We start from the raw sequence: 21370 nt of genomic DNA, 5'->3' as shown, positions 1-21370 counted from the left end.
TTTTAAGCATATATCTTCAGTATTATCTATCCAGGACCGAAGTAAGTTCTGATGCAGGAAATGAGTGAGTTTCACAGCTTTCTGAGCCCCTACTTAACCCAGGAAGCCCAGCTTGCCCCTCCTCTGAGTCCCCCCTCTAAAACAGGGCACCCCAGCTGCTGTTGGGAACTGGGCGGCAGTCATTCTGGCTACTTCCTGCTGGTTAGGGGCGAAGAAGGGGTCCTGCAGTTGTGGTGTCCTCCAGAGGGGAACTTTTTAGGCCAGTCGGGGACCAGCAGGTCAATCTGGGGGTCCTCAGTAGAAGCTGTGAGTTAAGCTTATTTGAGGTTCCATTTGTAAGACCATTTGTAGCTTGATGGCCTTGATCCTGGAGGAAACAATTTTGACAAGGAGGTTAAAAATGCAAGGCCCAAAGGCAAGTAATAGTAGGATGGCTGTCACAGGGCCTGGAAAGGGGAGGAGCCCAGGTATCTATTGGTTAAACATATTCCAGGGTACTGAATGTTCAAGCTTCTTTTTCCTCTTTTAAATGTCTAATAATATCTTTGTAATTTTTTGTGAGCTTCAGGCCTTAAGGGATATTGCCTTTGATGAGGAAAAGTGGTAGGGTCTTTTAGCCTGATTTGAATTGGATTGGCATTCTTTGTCTTTCCGAATTGTCCTTCTAAGGCCCAGACTTCAGAGTTGATTCCTTCTTCAAGTAGGGGACAACAAATTGGTAATTTGTTCCCTGTATTCATGTAGATAATAGCCCCAGCTTTGGCTAATATGTCCCTCCCTAATAAGGGTGTGGGACTTTTGGGCATAACAAGAAAGGCGTGTGAAAAGAGCAAAGTCTCCTAATTGCAACCAAGGAGGCGAGAGTAATACCTGGATACAGGCTGTCCTAAGATTCCTCGGATAGTAACAGACTTTGAGGACAGTCATCCGAGGCAGGAGATTGAAACTGAGAAGGCCTTGCCAGTGTCCAGGAGGAAGTCCACTTCCTGGCCCTCAATGGTCAAACTTACCTGTGGCTCTGTGAGGGTGATGGCATGAGCTGGCGCTTGCCCTGGCCACCCTCAGGCCTGTTGCTGAATCATCTGGTTGGGTGCTTCTGGCCCAGAGGGCCGTCGTCCTCTGGGGCAGTGCGCCTTCCAGTGATTGCCTTGGCATACTGGACATGGGCGAGGAGGTGGTTTGTTTCTGGTTGGACAGTCTTTCTTTAAGTATCCTTGCAAACCGCACTGATAACAAGCCCTACTAGGAAATTGGCTTGCTCCTCTTTTGGTTTCCTCTGAGCCACCAGGGTCTGCCTGTCTGAGGGCCAAGACTAAGGCTGCAGCCTTTTTCTTATCTCGCTTTTCCCTTTTGGCCTGTTCCTCTTGGTCCCTGTTACAGAACACCGAGGTTGCCACGTTTAATAATGCCTCCAAATTTTGTTCTGGGCCTAAGGCAAACTTCTGGAGTTTTCTCCTAATGTCAGCCGCTGATTGGGTGATACATTTATCCTTTAGAATAAGTTGGCCTTCCAGGGAATCTGGAGTTAGGGATGTGTGCTTTCTCAGGGCCTCCCTTAGCTTTTCTAGAAAAGCAGAGGGGTTTTCCTCTTTTTTGCTTTGTAATTGTGGATAACATTGCGTAGTTCATAGGTTTTTCCTAGTCTTCCTCAACCCTTCTAAAATGCAAGTTAGCAAATGCCTGTGGCTCTAATCTCCATGATTTGAGTCAGTATCCTAATGAGGGTCTACAGTGGGTACTGCCTGTTGCCCCGTGGGGAATTTTTCCTTTTCCTCCAGTGTTACTCGATCGTTTACCTGGCTGAGATACCATAAATCTCCAAATTGCTGGGCTGCCGCTAAAGCTGCCTCCTTTTCAGTAGGACTTAAGTTCTGATCAAGGAGCAACATGATGTCCTTCCATGCTAGATCAAAGGACTGCCCTAACCCTTGTAAAACATCTATATAATTATAGGGATCATCCGAGAATTTCCCTAAATCTGCCTTTATTTGTTTTAAATCTGAGAGTGAGAAGGGGGCATGCAAGTGAATGGGCCCAAATTCTCCTCCTACTGTTTGTAAGGGACATAGTTTGGGTGCCTGGCTTGCAGAGTTTATGTTCTCTTTCTGGGGTGCCTTTAACACTTCAGTGGGGCCAGATGAAGGAGAGTCAGTGGGGGAGGAGAGTGGGGCTGAGGGAAGAGGCCCTGAGTACGGAGGTAATTGTGGGCCTCTGTCATTTGGGCAAAGTTTGCAGGCTTGGTACAGGGCAGTATTGTCATGAAGGGCAAAGAAAGCCTGTACATAAGGGACTTCACTCCATTTACCTTCCTGTTTACAGAAAAGAGCTAGTTGTAGAAGGGTGTTACAATTAATACTTCCCTCAGGAGGCCAAGTTTCTCCATTTTGTAAGGAATACTGTGGCCAGGCAGTAGAAAATTAGCCACTTCCTTTTTAAGGTTTCAGGGTCAAATTAGTCCCAGTAATTCAGGATACATCTTAAGGGATTGTCTGGTTTTGAAGGTGTGGTGCTCATCTGGAATCTTAAACACAGGGATGTCCACACCTCTGGTTAGTCCTGGGACTTGTCTTCCCTAAAGGCATCCCCTAAGGGTCAGGTCCAATTGTATTCAAAGCTCATGGCCGCTTTTCCTGAGTTCTCCATCTACCAGATTTAACCATGCTTACCAGCGGGATGGAAACTTCCCTTGCTCCTGCCGTGCACCTGTTGACCACTGAATGGGGCACAAGGACTGTTGAATTTATTGTGGTCCTTCTGCCAATGTGTCTTACCTATTCCAGGGTGGCAAGGCCTCGGTCGGGGGCACCACTGATGCTTGCTTGCTAAGGACCAATTTATGTGTTCCTGGCCATAAAACCATCCTTCAAGGAGGAATCTCTGAATTAGTGACAGGAGGCGTATAGTAAGTTTAAAGGGGGTGGTGGATGTCCTCCAGGCCAGAGCTAAGAGAACAGCTGCTGTACTTTAGCCTCTGTCCCCACTTGCCATCAAAGGAGTAAGCCCCTCTCTCAAGGCGGTACCAGTATCCTGTGTCCCAAGTATTTTCTTCCCTCCAATACCAGTTATTGAATGGTTGAAACAACAATTCAATGGCTTTAAGACCCGTGCCTATGCACCACAGATTGTACTTGAGAGTCCCTAAGGAAGGGGAGAGTTTATCTGGGGAGCAATGGAGGAAATGCCCTAAGACTTCTACTATCCACATGAAAATTAGCTGTCTTTAAATTGTCCTGATGTGGGGGACCATACACTATGGTAGGGAACTGGCCCTTCAAAATGGCCATCAAATGGTGACACTTGCCTAAACCCTGGAGGGCACCATGAACAGGGATCTTCCGGGTGCCACTCCAAGAATTCAAGACTTCTAAATAGGGAATCTTGATCCTGCCTAGCGGGAATAACCTTGCCTGCAAGTTGAGGAAAGAAGTCTAGCCGGCAGACATTAGCATCCAGGAGGCAGGAGTCAGAAAATGTGGCTGTCTCAAGCTCAGTAACCCTTGCAGGGGGAGCCTCTGGTGGGACCCTGGTCTCAACCAGGATATCTGGGAGACTAAGACGTCTGCTGAGCACTCCCGGGTGTACTTCGGGAGCACCACGGAAAGTGAAAGAGTTGCAACTTGTTCCAGGCCAACCAACGCTCCCAACCCCGAAGGGTCAGGGGTTGTTAGCCCTTTTCCAGACAGCCTGACACCTGTGTCTTTAGTCTGGCAGCTGTGCTAATTGCCTTTAAGTGGCTGACAGATGCCTGGTTTAGCCTCTGAATTCTAAGGAAGGACAGGACAGAATAGCAAGTGAAAGAGGTCTGATTGTACTCACCACGTGATGATCTAGATGCCTTTCCAGGACACTCCTGGCAGGCTCGCCAAAATGTAATGCCTAAGGTTCTTACCTAGCCATGCCAAAGAATTGGTGTGGTGGCTGACCGCGGTGAGTCATGGACCAGTAGAAAAAGCTATAGGCTTTATTGAGCAGAGTGAAAGTACAAAGCTTCCACAGCGTGGAAGGGGTCCCAAATGGGTAGCCCTTCTGTCTTCTTTATAGTTGAAGAAGCTTTGCTGGATTCTTGGATGGCAGGGTTTTGTTTTGTTTGTTTTTTTCCTTTCAGCGCTTTGAAAATGTCCTGTTCCTTCCTAGCCTGTGTGGTTTTTCTTGAGAAGTTTTTTTTGCGAGACAAACTGGGGCTCCTTTGTATGTTATTTGTTTCTTTATTGTTTCTGCTTTTAAGATCCTTCCTTTGTCTTTGACCTTTGAGAGTTTGATTATTATATGCCTTGGGTGGTCTTACTAGGGTTGAATCTGTTTGGTGTTCTGATACATTACTATTTCTGGGTATTTATATTTATCTCAAGTTTTGGAAAGTTTTCTGTTATTATTTCTTTGGATAAGTTTTGTACCACTTGTTCTTGCTCACTTTCTCTTGAACACCAGTAATTCTTAGATTTAGTCTTTTGAGATAATTTTCTATTTCTCATAGGTGATTTTTATTTCTTTCCATTTTTTTTCTCCTATGACTGGGTATTTTCAAATAGCCTATTTTTGAGCTCACTGATTCTTTCCTCTGCTTGATCCATTCTGTTATTGAGAGCCTCTAATGAATTTGTTAGTTTGGCAAATATGTTTCTCAATTTTAAGATTTCTGTTTGATTTTAAAAATTATTTAAAATATTTTTGTTAAATTTCTGTGATAAATTTGTGAATTGCTTTTCTATGTTTCTTTGAGATCACTAAGTTTCCTTAAAACTGCTATTTTGAATTCTTTGAGAACTCACATATTGCCATCTTGTTAGAGTCAGTCAGTAGTTTATTGCTTTGTCTTTTGGGTAGGTTGTGTTTCCCTGTTTGCTATGATTTCTTATGGATGTACATCTATGTCTTTGCATTGAGGGATTAGTTTTTCCAGTCTTCTCTGTCTGGCTTCTTTTGGTTTTTATGGGGTATGTTTGTATAGAGATTCTTTGTAATTTTCTTGTTGATTTTCTTTCTTTTTCCAGGTAGGTCTCTGCCTCCTTTTTGGCCCTAAGTGGCACCTTATGCTCAGGTTTCCCTTGACTCCGGTAAATAGGCCATCAGAGTGTAGCCCATTCCAAATTGGGGAGATCCCAAATGGGATATCTCAGCAGTATGGGAACGCTTGCTAGCAGTTTGTGCCCAGGGGACCTGTGGAAAGAACCTTAGTATGGTGATGCTGAACAGCCACTCTGATTTGGTGTCTCCTTTGGCTTAGTTACAGAGCAGAGTTTCCAGGACTGAGGTGGTAGTCCTACCTCTCCCCTTTGTCTCTGGCTGTCCTCAGGGATATATTTGTCTTCAGGCACTCCCAGTGCTTCCTGTGGCTTGAGGCAAGGACAGGTCTTCTGCCAGGGAGCCCAAGATGATAGGGAAGCTGCTTGTTTACTTTGATTTCACTTTTTCCAGTACAAAAACTATGAGTTGGCAGAAATTTCCATGAGCTTTGTGCTGGGCAGAATTGGGGGAGGCATGTCTTGGATATGGAAGTCTGATTCTCTTACTGTCTGCTCAGAGTTTTTTCACTTGACTGTGGCCCCAGGACCTGTCTCATCCTCATATTTGAATTCTGGGCTATTGCTAGTGATAATCTCAGTGCTGTATATTTGTTTTTATTTTCTTTGGTAGAGCGTGAAACTAGCTTGCTTCTTCAGGGCCATTTTGGAACTAGAAACCTCAAAAATTTTTATTAATTTGACATACATTTATTGAGCACATACTATGTGTCAGTTATTTGGGGTGCTGGAGATAGTACAGCAAGTAAAAGACAAAGTCCTGCCTACATGTGGTGGTGAGGGGAGAGACAGTTAATCATCTAAATGAATGAGCAAAATATATATTATATAGGGATATGTGTTTAGATAAATGTAAAGTAGGAAAGGAGAGTAGAGAGTATTAGAGGGGATGAAATTTGAAATAAGTCATCAAGAAAGCCTTCACTGAGGAAGTGACAATTGGATAAACACCTGAAGGAGTTGAGGAAGCAGATTTTGTGGATATCCTGGAGGAAGAACATTTCAGGTAGAGGTAACAGCAAGTGTAAATCTCCTGAGGCAGGGATGTGCCTGGTGTGTTTGAGTAATAGCAAGTCAGTAAGTTCCAACAGAAGTGAGGGGGTGAGTGTTAGATGTTATGGTTGGAGAAGTAAGAGGAGCCATTAGAGGGTTTGTTTGTTTTTTCTTTCCTTCTTTCCTGTCTTTCTCATTATGTTGCCCAGTCTGGACTCGAACTCCTGGGCTCAAGCAAACCTTCTGCCTCAGCCTCTTGAATACCTAGGACTATATGCATGTGCCACCATGCCCAGCTTTATTTGATCACAGGAGTGACATGATCTGACCTGTGTTTAAAGGGATCATTTTGGGCTGGGCATGGTGGCCCATGCTTGTAGTCCCAGTAGTTTGGGAGGCCAAGGCGGGTGCATTGCTTGAGGCCAGGAGTTCGAGACCAGCCTGGCCAACATGGTGAAACCCCGTCTCTACTAAAAATACAAAAAATTGCTGGGTGTAGTGGCACATACCTGTAACCGCAGCTACTTGGGAGGCTGAGGCACCAGAATCACTTGAACCCGGGAAGTGGAGGTTTCAGTGAGCCAAGATTGTGCCACTGCACTCTAGCCTGTGCAACAGAGCAAGACCCTGTCTCAAAACAAAAATAAAAGGATCATTTGGCTGTTGTGTTTATAATAGCCTGCAGTTGAGGGTGCGGTAGTGGCATGGGTAAGAAATAGGGAGAGCAGTTGGGAACCTGATGCAATAATTCAGGCTACTATTTGGGTTGGCCAGTATAGAGGCAGCAAAGGTAGTGAGAAGTAATCAGGTTCTGTATATATTTTGAAGGAGCCAGTAAAATTTGTTGATGAATTAGATGTGGGGAGTAATCGAAAGGGGAGTCAAGGATGGCTCCAAGGCTTATGGGCCTGAACAATGTGGAGAGAACTTCCATTAACCGAGACAGGGAGATAATATAAGGAAAGTGTGTGTGAGGAGGCTAAGGAGCTCAACTTTTGACATATGTTAGAAATGCTTATAAGACTTTTAAGTGTAAACGATGAGTAAGCAGTTAGAGGAATCTGAAGTTTCAGGGGGGCAGGGGCTAGTGTGAGGGGCAGCTGAGGGAGGATAGATTGATATGTGCCTGCAACTTATCTTATCTGGACTTCTTTTCTGGGACTTCTTGTTTCACCTGAATTATACTGGCCACTTGAGCATTACCCTGCCTCTCCATAATCAAGATATGTGAATTGGGCTTATTTCCCAAGCGGTCATTTCTTAAGTGTAAAGACTGTCTTGGTCTTTGTAATCATTGCCTCGAAGCTTGTAACAACTGCAGATTCATTCCTTTTTTTTTTTTTCCCCCCGTGAAGTTTTAGGTTATGGCTGTCCCTGAGTCTCATCCAACATACTTTCTTTCAGGGATTCCTTAAAATTTCTTGTCTGCCACTGCACTCCAGCCTGGGTGACAGAGCGAGACTCCGTCTCAAAAAAAAAAAAAAAAAAAAAAAAAAAAAAAAAAAAAAAAAAAAAAAAATTTCTTGTCTGTTCATGGCATTCCTGTTTTTTTCTTTAGTTTTTTATAGCTTTAAAAATACCTTTTCTGTTATTTTCTGAAAGGCTGTAAATGTTGAAGTCAGTGTATACACCTAGTCTGCATTTCAATCTATTCTTCTTGTTTATAATATAAAGAATAAATTATTACAGAAAAGTGACAAATGCATAGTGATAAAATATTATAATATTCTTATTTGCAGAGTGACTATTGGTTTATTTCTTCCACTTTTTTCCAAAATATTAAATTTTACTTACATAATAAGCATTTTATCATGTAATTATAAACTGCATAATTGGGATTTCACTTTCTAAGATCACTTTCTGGGCCTGCTCTTCTGGTCTCTATAGACTCATGGTAAGTGTAACTATTCAACCATTTACTCACTGCTTTGAAGTGACTAGAAGGCTGACTGTGTAAAGAAATGCAGGCTGGGAAAAAGGTCTCTTCTCTGTATTCCTGTCATTTGGGGCAGGGATAGTCATCTCCCTATGAGGAAAAGAGCTAATGTGTTACTTCTTTTTTCAAGTTATTTTAGTTTCAATTTAAAAAATAAATTCTGCCAGGCATGGTGGCTCCTGCCTGTACTCCCAGCTACTTGGGAGGATGAGGTGGGAGGAATCACTTGAGCTCAGGATTTGGAGGCTATAATGAGCTATGATTGTGCCACTGCACTCCAGCCTGGGTTACAGAGCAAGATCTTGTCTCTAAATACATACATACATATCTACATAAAAATTTTAAAAAATAAAAATTAAATTAATTTTTTTTTCCTTTCCTGTAGTTCACTTAGCAGCCATGGAAGGCCATCTTCACTGCTTCAAATTCCTAGTCAGTAGAATGAGCAGTGCAACGCAAGTTTTAAAAGCTTTCAATGATAATGGAGAAAATGTATTGGATTTGGCCCAGAGGTTCTTCAAGCAGAACATTTTACAATTTATTCAGGGGGCTGAGTATGAAGGAAAAGACCTAGAGGATCAGGAAAGTAAGTAATTAAGTGATATGTTCTAGCATATAATGTGATGATGATGATAATGATAATATAATGAGTAGAATCAGTGAACTAGAAAAAGAAGATATAAGGCAAATTATATATGTTATATGTAAAAATATAAACATGTTTAATATATAACATATTAAAATTTATTACATATCATTGTCTATACATTCATCCAAATTCTTTATTATGAAATATTTTAGACAAAAATGTGTAGAGGTTGGTTACAGTGGCGCATGCTGGTAATTCCAGAACTTCGGGAGTCTGAGGTGAGTGGATTGCTTGAGCCCAGAAGTTTGAGACCAACTTGGGAAATATAGTAAAACTCTATCTCTACAAAAAATACAGAAATTAGCTGGATATGGAGGCACGCCTGTAATCCCAGCTACTTGGGAGGCTGAGGTGGGAGGATGGATTGAGCCCAGGAAGTCAAGGCTACAGTGAACCATGATTGTACCTCTGCACTCCAGCCTGGGTGACAAAAAAAAACAAAAAAAAGATTAACATAATGAGCAGTGAATCACTAAATTTAAGAATAAAATATAGAGGCCAGATGCGGTGGCTCACGCCTGTAATCCCAGCTACTCAGGAGGTTCAGGCAGGGGAGTCACCTGAACCTGGGAGGTGGAGGTTGTGGTGAGCTGAGATCATGCAATTGCACTCCATCCTGTGCAGCAAGAGCGAAACTCCATCCTGGGAAAAAAAAAAAAAAAAAGAATAAAAGATAGAGTTGAAGCCCTTTGGATCTCTCTCCCTAATACCATTACCTTTTCTTCCTCCTCAAGGGTAAACTATTATTTTAGATTTTTCATTCCATTCTGTGGTTTTATATTTTAGTTATATATATGAGTTGGGGTCTCACTATGTTTCCCAGGCTGGTCTCAAACTCCTGGCCTCAAGTGATCCTCTTGCCCCAGCCTCCCCACAAAGCACTGGGATTACAGGCATCCAGCCTGTATTGTTCTTTATGTGCATTATTTTTTATTGTTGTATTGTTATTTTATTTGTTTCTCCTTCAAATATTTTCCATCTGTTCAATCTGCTGATGTGGAACTTGCAGGTATGGAGGGCCAGCTGTACATCTATACACATACATATGTACACATACACACACGCACACACACACACATACACACACACAACTGAAAGTACCTAACCTGATCTCTAGCATATAGTTGATGCTTAATAAAATGTCTTCAATGATAGTAACTACATAAACTGAGTCCTTACTAAAAATGCCAGACATGATAGTAAGCACTTGTAAAGATTGCATCGTTTTGTCTTTTACTTTGGGAGGCCGAGGTGGGCGGATCACGAGGTCAGGAGATCGAGACCACGGTGAAACCCCGTCTCTACTAAAAATACAAAAAAAAAAAATTAGCCGGGTGTGGTGGCGGGCGCCTGTAGTCCCAGCTACTCGGAGAGGCTGAGGCAGGAGAATGGTGTGAACCTGGGAGGCGGAGCTTGCAGTGAGCCGAGATTGCGCCACTGCACTCCAGCCTGGGCGATAGAGCGAGACTCCGTCTCAAAAAAAAAAAAAAAAAGATCTTCTTGATACTTGGATACCAAAGAATTCATAATTTAATCCTCTCAACAAATCTGAAATGTAGCTATTCTCATTTTTACATATGGAAAGAAACAACCTAGAATAGCCAAAGAATATTTTTAAAATAACAAAGTTGGAAGGACTTACACTACTTGATTTTAAGACTTTTACTATAATGCTACAGTAATCAAGGCAGTGTGTAGTAATGGCAAACAGACATACAGATCAGTAAGACAGAATACAACAAAGACCAGCAAGAGTAGGGCATGATGGTGCATCCTGTAATCCTAGCTACCCGGGAGGCTGAGGTGGGAGGATTGCTTGAGCCCAGGAGTTCAAAGTTACAGTGAGCTGTGACCACACCTCAGTGACAAAGTGAGACCCTGCCTCTAAACAAAACAAAACAGTATGACAACTATTTACATAGCATTTCTATTGTATTAGGTATTGTGAGTAACCTAGAGATTATTTAAAGTATATGGGAGGGAGGATGTGCATAGGTTATGTGCAAATATTATACCATTTTATATAAGGGACTTGGGCATCCACAGATTTTGGTATCTTTGGGGGTCCTGGAACCCTTAGGATTCCAAGGGATGACTCTATATGTGTGTGCACATACACACTTCTTATCTGCTTCTAGTCTATTTTGCTGTTTTCACTATCTTGCAAGCAGAGAAGGAGAGGTCTGTGCAACTGCAGGCCATGAGAACAAGTGTGTCTGTATTTATTTATTTTTTTGAGATGGAATCTCACTCTCGGCTCACTGCAACCTCTACCTCCCAGGTTCAAGTGATTCTCCTGCCTCAGCCTCCTGAGTAGCTGTGATTATAGGCGTGAGCCACCACACCCGGCTAAGTTTTGTATTTTTAGTAGAGACGGTTTCACCATGTTGGCCAGGCTGGTCTCGAACTCCTGACCTCAAATGATTCACCCACCTCAGCCTCCCAAATTGCTGGGATTACAGGCGTGAGCCACCACGCCCGGCTTCCAAGTGTGTCTTTATCCAAAGGGTTTTAAATGACCATCCCCTGTGTTTTGTGGTGGTATGAGAGAGAAAGAGAGTATGGCTAAAAATTGTCCTGGTACAATACTTCTGGCATGTTTGAAGTCCTGAGGGGAAAAGGAGTAGAATGATTAGTAATAATCTCATTTTATAATTCTCTTTTTACTGCTAGTCATCAACTGAACTCTTCCCATTACAACAGCCTTATATTTGAAGGCTGAAATATATGACAGCTTAAGACAGGGAAAAGAATAAACTCTTGTGTTTATTGAAATGCTGAATTTTTTTATTCATAGCTTTAGCATTTCCAGGTCATGTGGCTGCCTTTAAGGGTGATTTGGGGATGCTTAAGAAATTAGTAGAAGATGGAGTAATCAATATTAATGAGCGTGCTGATAATGGATCAACTCTTATGCATAAAGGTGAGTTATGATTCCTCCTTTCAGTTCGGATACAATAGCTACTGAGTTATTAATCTTTTAAAGTAATTATCAATCAGAAACACATGAAACATGAAACTTTTTTCTGATACCCTAGCAGATATCAGTCTATCTTGTGTGGTATATAGAATGCCTAATTTTCAAATCAAGTGTAATGTTTCTTTTATGATGCCAGATAGTCATGCATTATCTTATTCAAGGGTAATTCCAATAAAATTTCTATAGTGACATTGTCATGTTAGTTAAGATGTGAAATGTACTGCTAGAGAAGTTTCTTAGGATAACATTTTTTTTTAAATGAAAATATTATTTTATTTTATTTTTTATTTTATTTTTAAAGATTTTCTTTTTTTTAAGTTTTATTATTATACTTTAGGTTTTAGGGTACATGTGCACAATGTGCAGGTTTGTTACATATATATCCATGTGCCATGTTGGTTTGCTGCACCCATTAAGTCGTCATTTAGCATTAGGTGTATCTCCTAATGCTGTCCCTCCCCCCTCCCCCCATCCCACAACAGTCCCTGGAGTGTGATGTTCCCCTTCCTGTGTCCATGAGTTCTCATTGTTCAATTCCCACCTATGAGTGAGAACATGCGGTGTTTGGTTTTTTGTCCTTGCGATAGTTTACTGAGAACGATGTTTTCCAGTTTCATCCATGTCCCTACAAAGGACATGAACTCATCATTTTTTATGGCTGCATAGTATTCCATGGTGTATATGTGCCACATTTTCTTAATCCAGTCTATCGTTGTTGGACATTTGGGTTGGTTCCAAGTCTTTGCTATTGTGAATAATGCCACAATAAGCATACGTGTGCATGTGTCTTTATAGCAGCATGATTTATAGTCCTTTGGGTATATATCCAGTAATGGGATGGCTGGGTCAAATGGTATTTCTAGTTCTAGATCCCTGAGGAATCCCCACACTGACTTCCACAATGGTTGAACTAGTTTACAGTCCCACCAACAGTGTAAAAGTGTTCCTATTTCTCCACATCCTCTCCAGCACCTGTTGTTTCCTGACTTTTTAATGATGGCCATTCTAACTGGTGTGAGATGGTATCTCATTGTGGTTTTGATTTGCATTTCTCTGATGGCCAGTGATGATGAGCATTTTTTCATGTGTTTTTAGGATAACATTTTAAAAATGACCTATTAATTCATACTAAAATGGAAGTCATCCCTCTCTCTCTCTCTTTTTTTTTTTTTTTAGACCAGGTCTGATTCTGTCACCCAGGTTGGAGTGCAGGTGGAGACCTCCTGGGCTCAAGTCATCCTCCCAAGCTCAGCCTCCCGAGTAGCTGGGATTATAGGCATGTGCCACCACACCGGGCTAATTTTTTGTCTTTTTAATAGAGATGGGGTTTCACCATGTTGGCCAGGCTGATCTTGAACTCCTGGCCTCAAATGATCCACTTGCCTTGGCCTCCCAAAGTGCAGGATTACAGGCGTGAGCCACCATGCCTGGCCTGATGGCAGGTGATTCTTACTGAACTCTTAGAGTAAAATGATAGTAGGCTTATTAATATAATCATGTGTTTGAATTGGACTTTATTTCACAAGTACTTCTGGCAGTCCTCAGATCATATATTATGTTCCCATTGGTTAGGTTTTTGGCTTACTTTGTTTAATCCATAATATATCTCAAAGTATAGAATCTAAATGCTATGTGTACCAATAGTTTTATAAGCGAGGGAAGTGAGAAGAGATGGGATGCAAAGGATGTTTTCTCCTACAGAGAGAGAGGTCCACAGATTGGTGAGCTCTGTGCCCTAGATTTGGAGTATCTCACTCCATCCATTTCTGCTGGCCATCCAGGAGTTAAACTCTCTATTGTGAGATATGTGAATGGGGGGGAGGCTTAACGTGTATCTAAAGTTTTTTTTTTTTCTTTTTTTTTAAATGTGGTTTCTTGGAGCAAAGCCGCTGTATGAGTTTACTAGGGCTGATACAACAAAATGCTGCAGACTGGATGGCTTAAGCAACATAAATTTATTTTCTCAGAGTTCCGGAGGCTAGAAGTCTGAGGTGAAGGTAGCAGCAGGTTTGGTTTTTTTTTGAGGCTTCTCTCTTTGGCTTATAGATGACCTGCTGCCTTCTTGCTATACCCTCACATAGTCTTTCCTCTGTGCATGACCATGTTTGTGTCCTCATCTCCTCCTCTTGTAAGTAAATTAGTCAAATTGGATTAGGGCCCACCCACATCACCTTATTTTTCCTTAGTTACCACTTTAAAGGCCTTATCTCCAAATACAGTTGGACTCTGAGGTACTGGAGGTTAGGACTTCAACATAATGAATTTTGAGGGGAACACAATTCCTCCTATAACACATCCATTTTATAGCCCCCATTTCATATCCTACATATGTTTTTTATTGCTAATGTGTGTGTGGGGGGGTGTCATTTAGACACAGTAGCAAAAGATAGGCTCACTCATGGTGCTCATAGTACATCTATGTGGGGACAGTAAAGTAAGTTTCATTGATGGCTAGTTTTCAGCCTGTCCTAGTCATTTCTTCACCACTTGAACTGAGAGAAATGAGGGATCTGGAAGCAGGTTCTAAAGAGACTGTTCTACATCGACAAGGTGTTTTTAATATAGATGTTGGAAGGTGGGAAGGTGAAAGTGATAAGGAGCCAAAAGAGTTTGCTCTTTACCCTCTCTTCATGAGTCCATCTATCAAGGACTCCTAGGGCTAGGAGTGGATCAGATGGTGTGGTGGAGGGGGATTATAAGTCGCTACAGCTGGAAAAGAGCATTGTTGGGGGACATTTACCTTTTCTTTTTTTCTTTTTAATTTTTATGGGTACATAGTAGGTGTATATATTTATGGGGTGTGTGAGATGTTTTGATACAGACAGGGAATGTGAAATATTCACATCATGGAGAATGGGGTATCCATCCTCTCAAGCATTTATCCTTTGTGTTATAAACAATCCAGTTACCTTCTTTTAGTTATTTAAAAATGTACAGTTAAGTTATTATTGACTATAGTCACCCTGTTGTGCTATCAAATAGTCTCACTCTGTTGCCCAGGCTTGAGTGCAATGGGGCTATCACGACTCACTGCAGCCTTGACCTCCTGGGCTCAGGGGGTCCTCTCACTTTAGCCTCCTGAGTAGCTGGGACTACAGGCATATGCTACTATGCCTGGCTAATTTTTTGTATTGTTTGTAGAGACAGGGTTTTGCCATGTTGCCCAGGCTGACGTCGAACTCCTGACTCAAGTGATCCGCCCACCTTGGTCTTCCAAAGTGCTAGGATTACAGGCATGAGGCACTGCGTCCAGTCCCATGCTTTCTATTTTTTGGTACCCTTTAACTATCCCTACCTCCCTCTGACTCCCCTACTACCTTTCCCAGCCTCTGGTAACCATCCTTCTACTCTTTGTGTCCATGAGATCAATTGTTTTGATTTTTAGATCCCACAAATAGATGAGAACATGCAAAGTTTGTCTTTGTGTGCCTGGCTTATTTCACCTAACATGATGATCTCCAGTTTTATCCATGTTGTTGCAAATGACAAGATTTTATTCTTTTTTTTTTTTTTTTTTTTTTTTTGAGATGGAGTCTCACTCGGTCACCCAGGCTGGAGTGCAGTGGTGTGATCTCTGCTCACTGCAACCTCTGTCTCCTGGGTTCAAGCGATTCTCCTCCCTCAGCCTCCCCAGTAGCTGGGACTACAGGTGTGTGCCACTATGCCCGGCTAATTTTTTGTATTTTTAGTAGAGACGGGGTTTCACTGTGTTAGCCAGGATGGTCTTGTTTTCCTGACCTCGTGATCCGCCCACCTCGGCCTCCCAAAGTGCTGGTATTACAGGTGTGAAACACTGTGCCCAGCTGATCTTATTCTTTTTTATGGCGGATTAGTACTGCATTGTGTATATGTACCACATTTTCTTTATCCATTTATCTGTTGGTGGACACTTAGATTGCTTCCAAATCTTAGCTATTGTGAACAGTGCTGGAACAAACATAGGAGTGAAGATGTCTCTTTGATATACTGATTTCCTTTCTTTTGGGCATATACCAAGCAGTGGGATAGCTGGATTGTGTGGTAGCTCTACTTTTAGTGTTTTGAGGAACCTCCAAACTGTTCTTCATAGTGGTTGTACAAATTTACATTCTCACCAACAGTGTACTAGGGTTCCCTTTTCTCACATCCTCACCAGCATTTGTTATTGCCTGTCTTTTGGATATAAGTCATTTTAACTGGGGGGAGATGATATCTTATTTGTAGTTTTGATTTGCGTTTATTTGATGATCCATGATGTTGAGTACCTTTTCATATGTCTGTTTGCCATTTATATGTCTTCTTTTGAGAAATGTCTGTTCAGATCTTTTGCCCATTTAAAAATCAGATTATTAGAGTTTTTCCTATAGAGTTGTTTGAGTTTCTTATGTATTTTGGTTATTAATCCTTTGTCAGATGGGTAGTTTGCAAATATTTTCTCCAATTCTGTGGGTTGTCTCTTCACTTTGTTGATTGTTTCCTTTGCTGTGCAGAAGCTTTTTAACGTGATGTGATCCCATTTGTCCATGTTTGCTTTGGTTGCCTGTGCTTGTAGGGTGTTGCTCAAGACATTTTTGCCCAGACCAATGTTCTGGAGAGTTTCCCCAATGTTCTCTTTTAGTAGTTTCATAGTTTGAGGTCCTAGCTTTAAGTCTTTATTCCATTTTGACTTGATTTTTGTATATGGTGAGAGATAGGGGTCTAGTTTTTTTCTTGTGCATATGGATATCCAGTTTTTTCCAGCACCATTTATTGAAGAGACTGTCTTTTTCCCAGTGTATGTTCTTGGCATCTTTGTCAAAAATGAGTTCACTGTAGGTGTGTAGATTTGTTTCTGGTCTATTAGTCAGGCATGATGGTGTGTGCCTGTAATTCCAGCTATTGGTCTATGTGTCTGTTTTTATGCCAGTATCATGCTATTTGGTTACTATAGCCCTATAGTGTAATTTGAAATCAGGTAATGTGATTCCTTCAGTTTTGTTCTTTTTGCTTAAGATAGCTTTGGCTATTCTGGGTCTTTTGTGGTTCCATATAAATTTTAGCTTTTTTTTTTTTTTTTCTATTTCCATGTAGCATGTCATTGGTATTTAGATAGGGATTACAATGAATCTCTAGATTGTTTTGAGTGGTATGGACATTTTAACAATATTGATTCTTCCAGTCTATGAACATGGAATATCTTTCCATTTTTTGATGTCCTCTTCAGTTTCTTTCATCAGTGTTTTATGGTTTTCTTTATATAAATCCTTTACTTCTTTGGTTAATTCCTAGGTATTTAATTTTATTTGTGGCTATTATAAATGGGGTTACTTTTTTTATTTCTTTTTTGAATTGTTCACTGTTGGCATATAGAAATGCTACTGATTTTTGTATGTTGATTTCGTGTTCTGCAGCTTTACTGAATTTGCTTATCAATTTGAATAGGTTTTTTGTGTGGGGTCTTTAGGTTTTTCCAAATATAAGATTATATCATTTGTAAACAAGGATAATTTGACTTCTTCCATTCCAATTTGGATGCCCTTTGTTTCTTTCTCTTGTCTGATTGCTCTAGCTGGGACTTCCAGTTCTCTGTTGAATAATAGAGATGAAAGTGGGCATCCTTGTGTTCCAGGTCTGAAAGGAAGGGCTTTCATATTCAGTATTATACTAGCTGTGGGTCTGTCATATATGACATTTATTATGTTGAGTTTGTCCCTTCTATACCCAGTTTTTGAGGGTTTTTATTAAGAAGAGATGTTGAATTTTGTCAGGTGCTTTTATCAGCATCAGTTGAAATGATCATATGGTTTCTATCCTTCATTCTATTGATATGTATCATATTGATTGATTTGCATATGTTGAATCATCGGTGTATCACAGGGGTAAATCCCACGTAGTTATGATGAAATGATCTTTCTAATGTATTGTTGAATTTGGTTTGCTAGTATTTTGTTGATTTTTGCATGAATATTCATCAGAGATACTGGCTTGTAGTTTTATTTTTTGATGTGTCTTTGTCTGGTTTTGGAGTCAGGGTAATATTGGCCTTGTAGAATGGATTTGGAAGTATTCCCTTCCTTCTGTTTTTCAGAATAGTTTGAGTAGGGTTGGTATTAGTTCTTCTTTAAATGTTTGATAGAATTCAGCAGTGAAGCCATCGGGTCTGGGGCTTTTTTTTTTTTTTTTTTTTTACTGGGAGACTTTTTATTATGGCTTTGATATCATTACTCATTATTGGTCTGTTCAAGCTTTGGGTTTCTTCCTGGTTCAATGTTGGTAGGTTGTATGTGTCTAGGAATTTATTTCTTCTAGATTTTCCAATTTATTGGTATATCATTACTCATAGTAGCCACTAATGATCCATTGAATTTCTGCAGTATCAGTTGTAATGTCTCATTTTCATTTCTGATTTTATTTATTTGGATCTTCTCTCTTTTTTCTTAGTCTGGATAAAGGTTTGTCTGTTTTGTTTAACTTTTCAAAAAAAGCTCAGCTGTTTGTTTCATTGATCTTTTGTATTTTCTTCATTTTAATTTCGTTTATTTCTGCTCTGATCTTTATTGTTTCTTTTCTTTTACTAATTTTGTATTTGGCTTGATCTTGGTTTTCTTGTTAAGATGCATCATTAGATTTTGTTTTGTTTTGTTTTTGAGATGGAGTCTCACTGTGTCACCCATGCTGGAGTGCAGTGGTGCCATCTTGGCTCATTGCAACCTCCACCATCTGGGTTCAAGCAATTCTCCTGACTCAGCCTCCCAAGTGGCTTGGATTACAGGCATGTATCATCATGCCCAACTGATTTTTATATTTTTAGTAGAGACGGGGTTTCACCGTGTTGGCCAGGCTGTTCTTGAACTCCTGACCTTAGGTGATCCACCTGCTTTGGCCTTCCAAAGTGCTGGGATTACAGGCATGAGCCACAGTGCCCGGCCTCATTAGATTTTTTATGTGAAGTTTTTTCTCTTTTTTGATGTAGGCACTTGTAACTATAATATTGCCTCTTAGTACTGCTTTTGCTGTATCTCATAGGTTTTTGTATGTTGTGTTTCCATTATCATGTGTTTCAAGAAATTTTTCAACTTCCTTCTTAATTTTTTCATTGATCCTCCAGCCATTCAGAAGTACATTAAGACATTAGCCATTTCCTGGGTACCATCTATATGTTTATACTGTACTAAAATTGGTCATATAAAAGTTGACATCTGTTTATAATTTAATTCATGTTTCTCACATTTTATCACACTGCTTTTTCCTTTAGTTTTAATTTCATTTAGTAGATAAGCTGTGGTATTTATTATTGAGGCATTCTTTTTAGTTATTTAATAATTGTTTAGATCTATGACTTCCCCTTTTTAAACTTGGTCTTAAATCTTAATTATTTCAAGTCATTTCTTAAAAATTTCTAACAACTATATAATTTTATCTTGTTCCTTTTAAAACATTGGTCAGATTAGTCATATATCCTAATCAATATTCAATAAAAATCTTGGGTAAAATTCTTTTATTGCATTTCATTGTAGATACATTACTTAACCTCTCTCCCTCCTGTTTTTAAACATTTCTCATGTGATAAAATGAAATGTTGGGCTAAATTCATTCTGTCTTGTAAAATTCAGCATTATCCATGCTCATAAATATGATTTTGTGACTCTTGATGACAGAAAAGATCACTATGTTGCCATTTTTGTCTAAAGTGGGGTTATTAATAGAGGTCTGAGAAATCCTGAAGTTTCTGTGTTAGTGGGTTCTGGATAGGCTGTAGGAGAGAGAGAAGCCCCAGACTCTGTGGGAAAGAGAGAAGCCCCAGACTCTGCAGAAGCCAGCTTGTAATTTGGCAGATGGCTCTGAGGCAGAGGACAACAGAACAAGAGTTCTTAGAGACTTGCCAGCTGGGCTGTAGGACTGTAGTGATAGGGTTGTTTAGTCCCTTGATACTGCTCTGTGTCCTCTCTGTTGCCAGTAATGGAGGTGGGTTCGCTTTTTAAAGCACCAAATTAATACCCAAAGTTCCTGCTCTTTGATTCATTTTGCAAGGTCATGTATACATATTCAGCACCAACCATGTGCCCGTACTGTGAGCCAGAATGAGATCTGGACCTTACTGTTAAAGAGTTACATAATTATACCATAAAAGAACTAGAGATTTCTTTTAAGATAGGATGCAATTAATGGCCAAAAATAATTAGGTTGTTAAAATACACGTCATAGGAATTTGGGAATAGGAATTGAGGGATGGAAGAAGTTGCTAAGGATCAAATTATTGAGGAACTATTCATAGGGATTTGGTAATAATACCTGATGTATATATACTACTTAATAGAGTGAAAAGCTCTTATCACATTTAATCCTTATTGCAGTTTTATAAAGCAGCAGTGTGCTTTGCTTATAAAATAATCCTCTATGTAAAAGATGAGGAAATTGATGTTTAGAGAAGTCAGGTGGCTTGACTGAGGTTAGATATATAGCTAGTAAGAGCAGAGCTAAGATTTCATTTTTTAAATGTATTCATTCACTCATCAACTCTTTAGACATCGATTGAGGGTCTATAAGTTGCAGCCACTTGCTATCTTCTGGGGATATGAAGATTACAGCCCTGTCCTCACATCTTATTGTTTAATAGACCTAAACTCAAGTCTTTCTTTTAAGTCTATTCAGTTTGTTTTCTTCAGCTTCCTTGAGTTTCAAGATGGATGAAGAAGAATAGTTACAGGTTAAATGAGCACATTGTTGAGTGATTGGCTTTAGGTGGGAAGACACATAAGCAGAGTTGTGAAGGTGAAAATAAAGACAGCATATGTTATGAGGTGAAGATTTGGACAAAGGTGGTAAACAGTTTAGGTAATCAAGTGTGGCGTTACAGGCCTATAAATTTTGAGTGGTAAGAATCAGAAGAATACATATATATCATACATCTATCATATAAACATATGCTGAAGCAAGACTTTTTGAAGTCTGTGTGGGTCCTTATGGTTAGAATGTGCTCACATTCTTGTGAAATACAAGATTGGTTAGGAGCTATTTATAGCAGGAGATAAGCACTGGATAGTATTAGAAAAGCCTGGATTCTAGTTTCAAACTACTTTTTACTAGCTGTGTGATTTTAAATAAATAAATAACCTTTTTGAGTTTCAACTTTTATATCCATATGTAAAATTATCTGTATGGGGCCTGAGCACAGTTGATTAAATATTTGTCTAATGAATCAGTAAGTGAAATAGAGAAAATAATATTTTCCCAACGTACTTTTGCCAGTTACTGCAAGGATCAATACTTAAGTAAGTACTCTATAATGGTACTGTCCAAAATTTTAGAAAATTGTTACTAATAACTAACTTTTTTGTGTGTAATTCCTGTTCTTTTTCCTTTTTTTGAACAGCTGCTGGACAAGGCCACATAGAGTGTTTGCAGTGGTTAATTAAAATGGGAGCAGACAGTAGTATTACCAACAAAGCAGGGGAGAGACCCAGTGATGTGGCAAAGAGGTATAAATCTCTGTTTTCTTTACTCCTTTCTTTTGTCTTTAAAGTTTTGCATATACTTTTTTGGACTCAAAAATCTCTGAAGATTTAATGGAATTTTAGAGGACTCAATCAAATACGGAGGGAATGACTATTTTCAAGCTGAATTTACAGCTGCCATTATATCAGCTTTTCCTTTTCAAGCAGTAATTCTCAACTGGGAGGTGATGTTTTCCCCTTTCCTCATGGGAGGGGTCTTTGGAAATGTGAGGGAAGGTTGTCACAATGACCAGAGACCTTCACCAGCTGGAGGTCAGGTGCAGGAATGCTAAATGTTCAGCAGTGCTCAGAACAGTAATGCACGATTTGTCCCATCCA

At 40.1% G+C, this 21370-nt stretch overlaps 1 protein-coding gene across 4 annotated transcripts in view; it reads left to right on the top strand.

The window, feature by feature from the left end:
• ANKRD42 (ankyrin repeat domain 42) overlaps nucleotides 1-21370 on the top strand; it is a 68158-nt gene that overhangs the window by 25795 nt on the left and 20993 nt on the right. For 3 of the 4 annotated variants that reach the window (XR_004026047.1, XM_012505234.2, XM_012505236.2), the window contains exons 6-8: nucleotides 8336-8536; nucleotides 11397-11522; nucleotides 20911-21016. Coding sequence is in view for 3 of the 4 variants with exons in the window: in XM_012505234.2 (XP_012360688.2) it covers nucleotides 8336-8536; nucleotides 11397-11522; nucleotides 20911-21016 (433 nt within the window). In the remaining variant the exon portion in view is untranslated. The remainder of the gene's footprint in view (nucleotides 1-8335; nucleotides 8537-11396; nucleotides 11523-20910; nucleotides 21017-21370) is intronic. The other variant, XM_030794764.1, reaches the window with a different exon arrangement.

The sequence above is a fragment of the Nomascus leucogenys genome, chromosome 15, assembly GCF_006542625.1.
Source record: "Nomascus leucogenys isolate Asia chromosome 15, Asia_NLE_v1, whole genome shotgun sequence".
NCBI classification, from domain to species: Eukaryota; Metazoa; Chordata; class Mammalia; order Primates; family Hylobatidae; genus Nomascus; species Nomascus leucogenys.
Note: the sequence above shows the minus strand (reverse complement) of the source record. Positions and strands in the feature narration are given on the sequence as shown.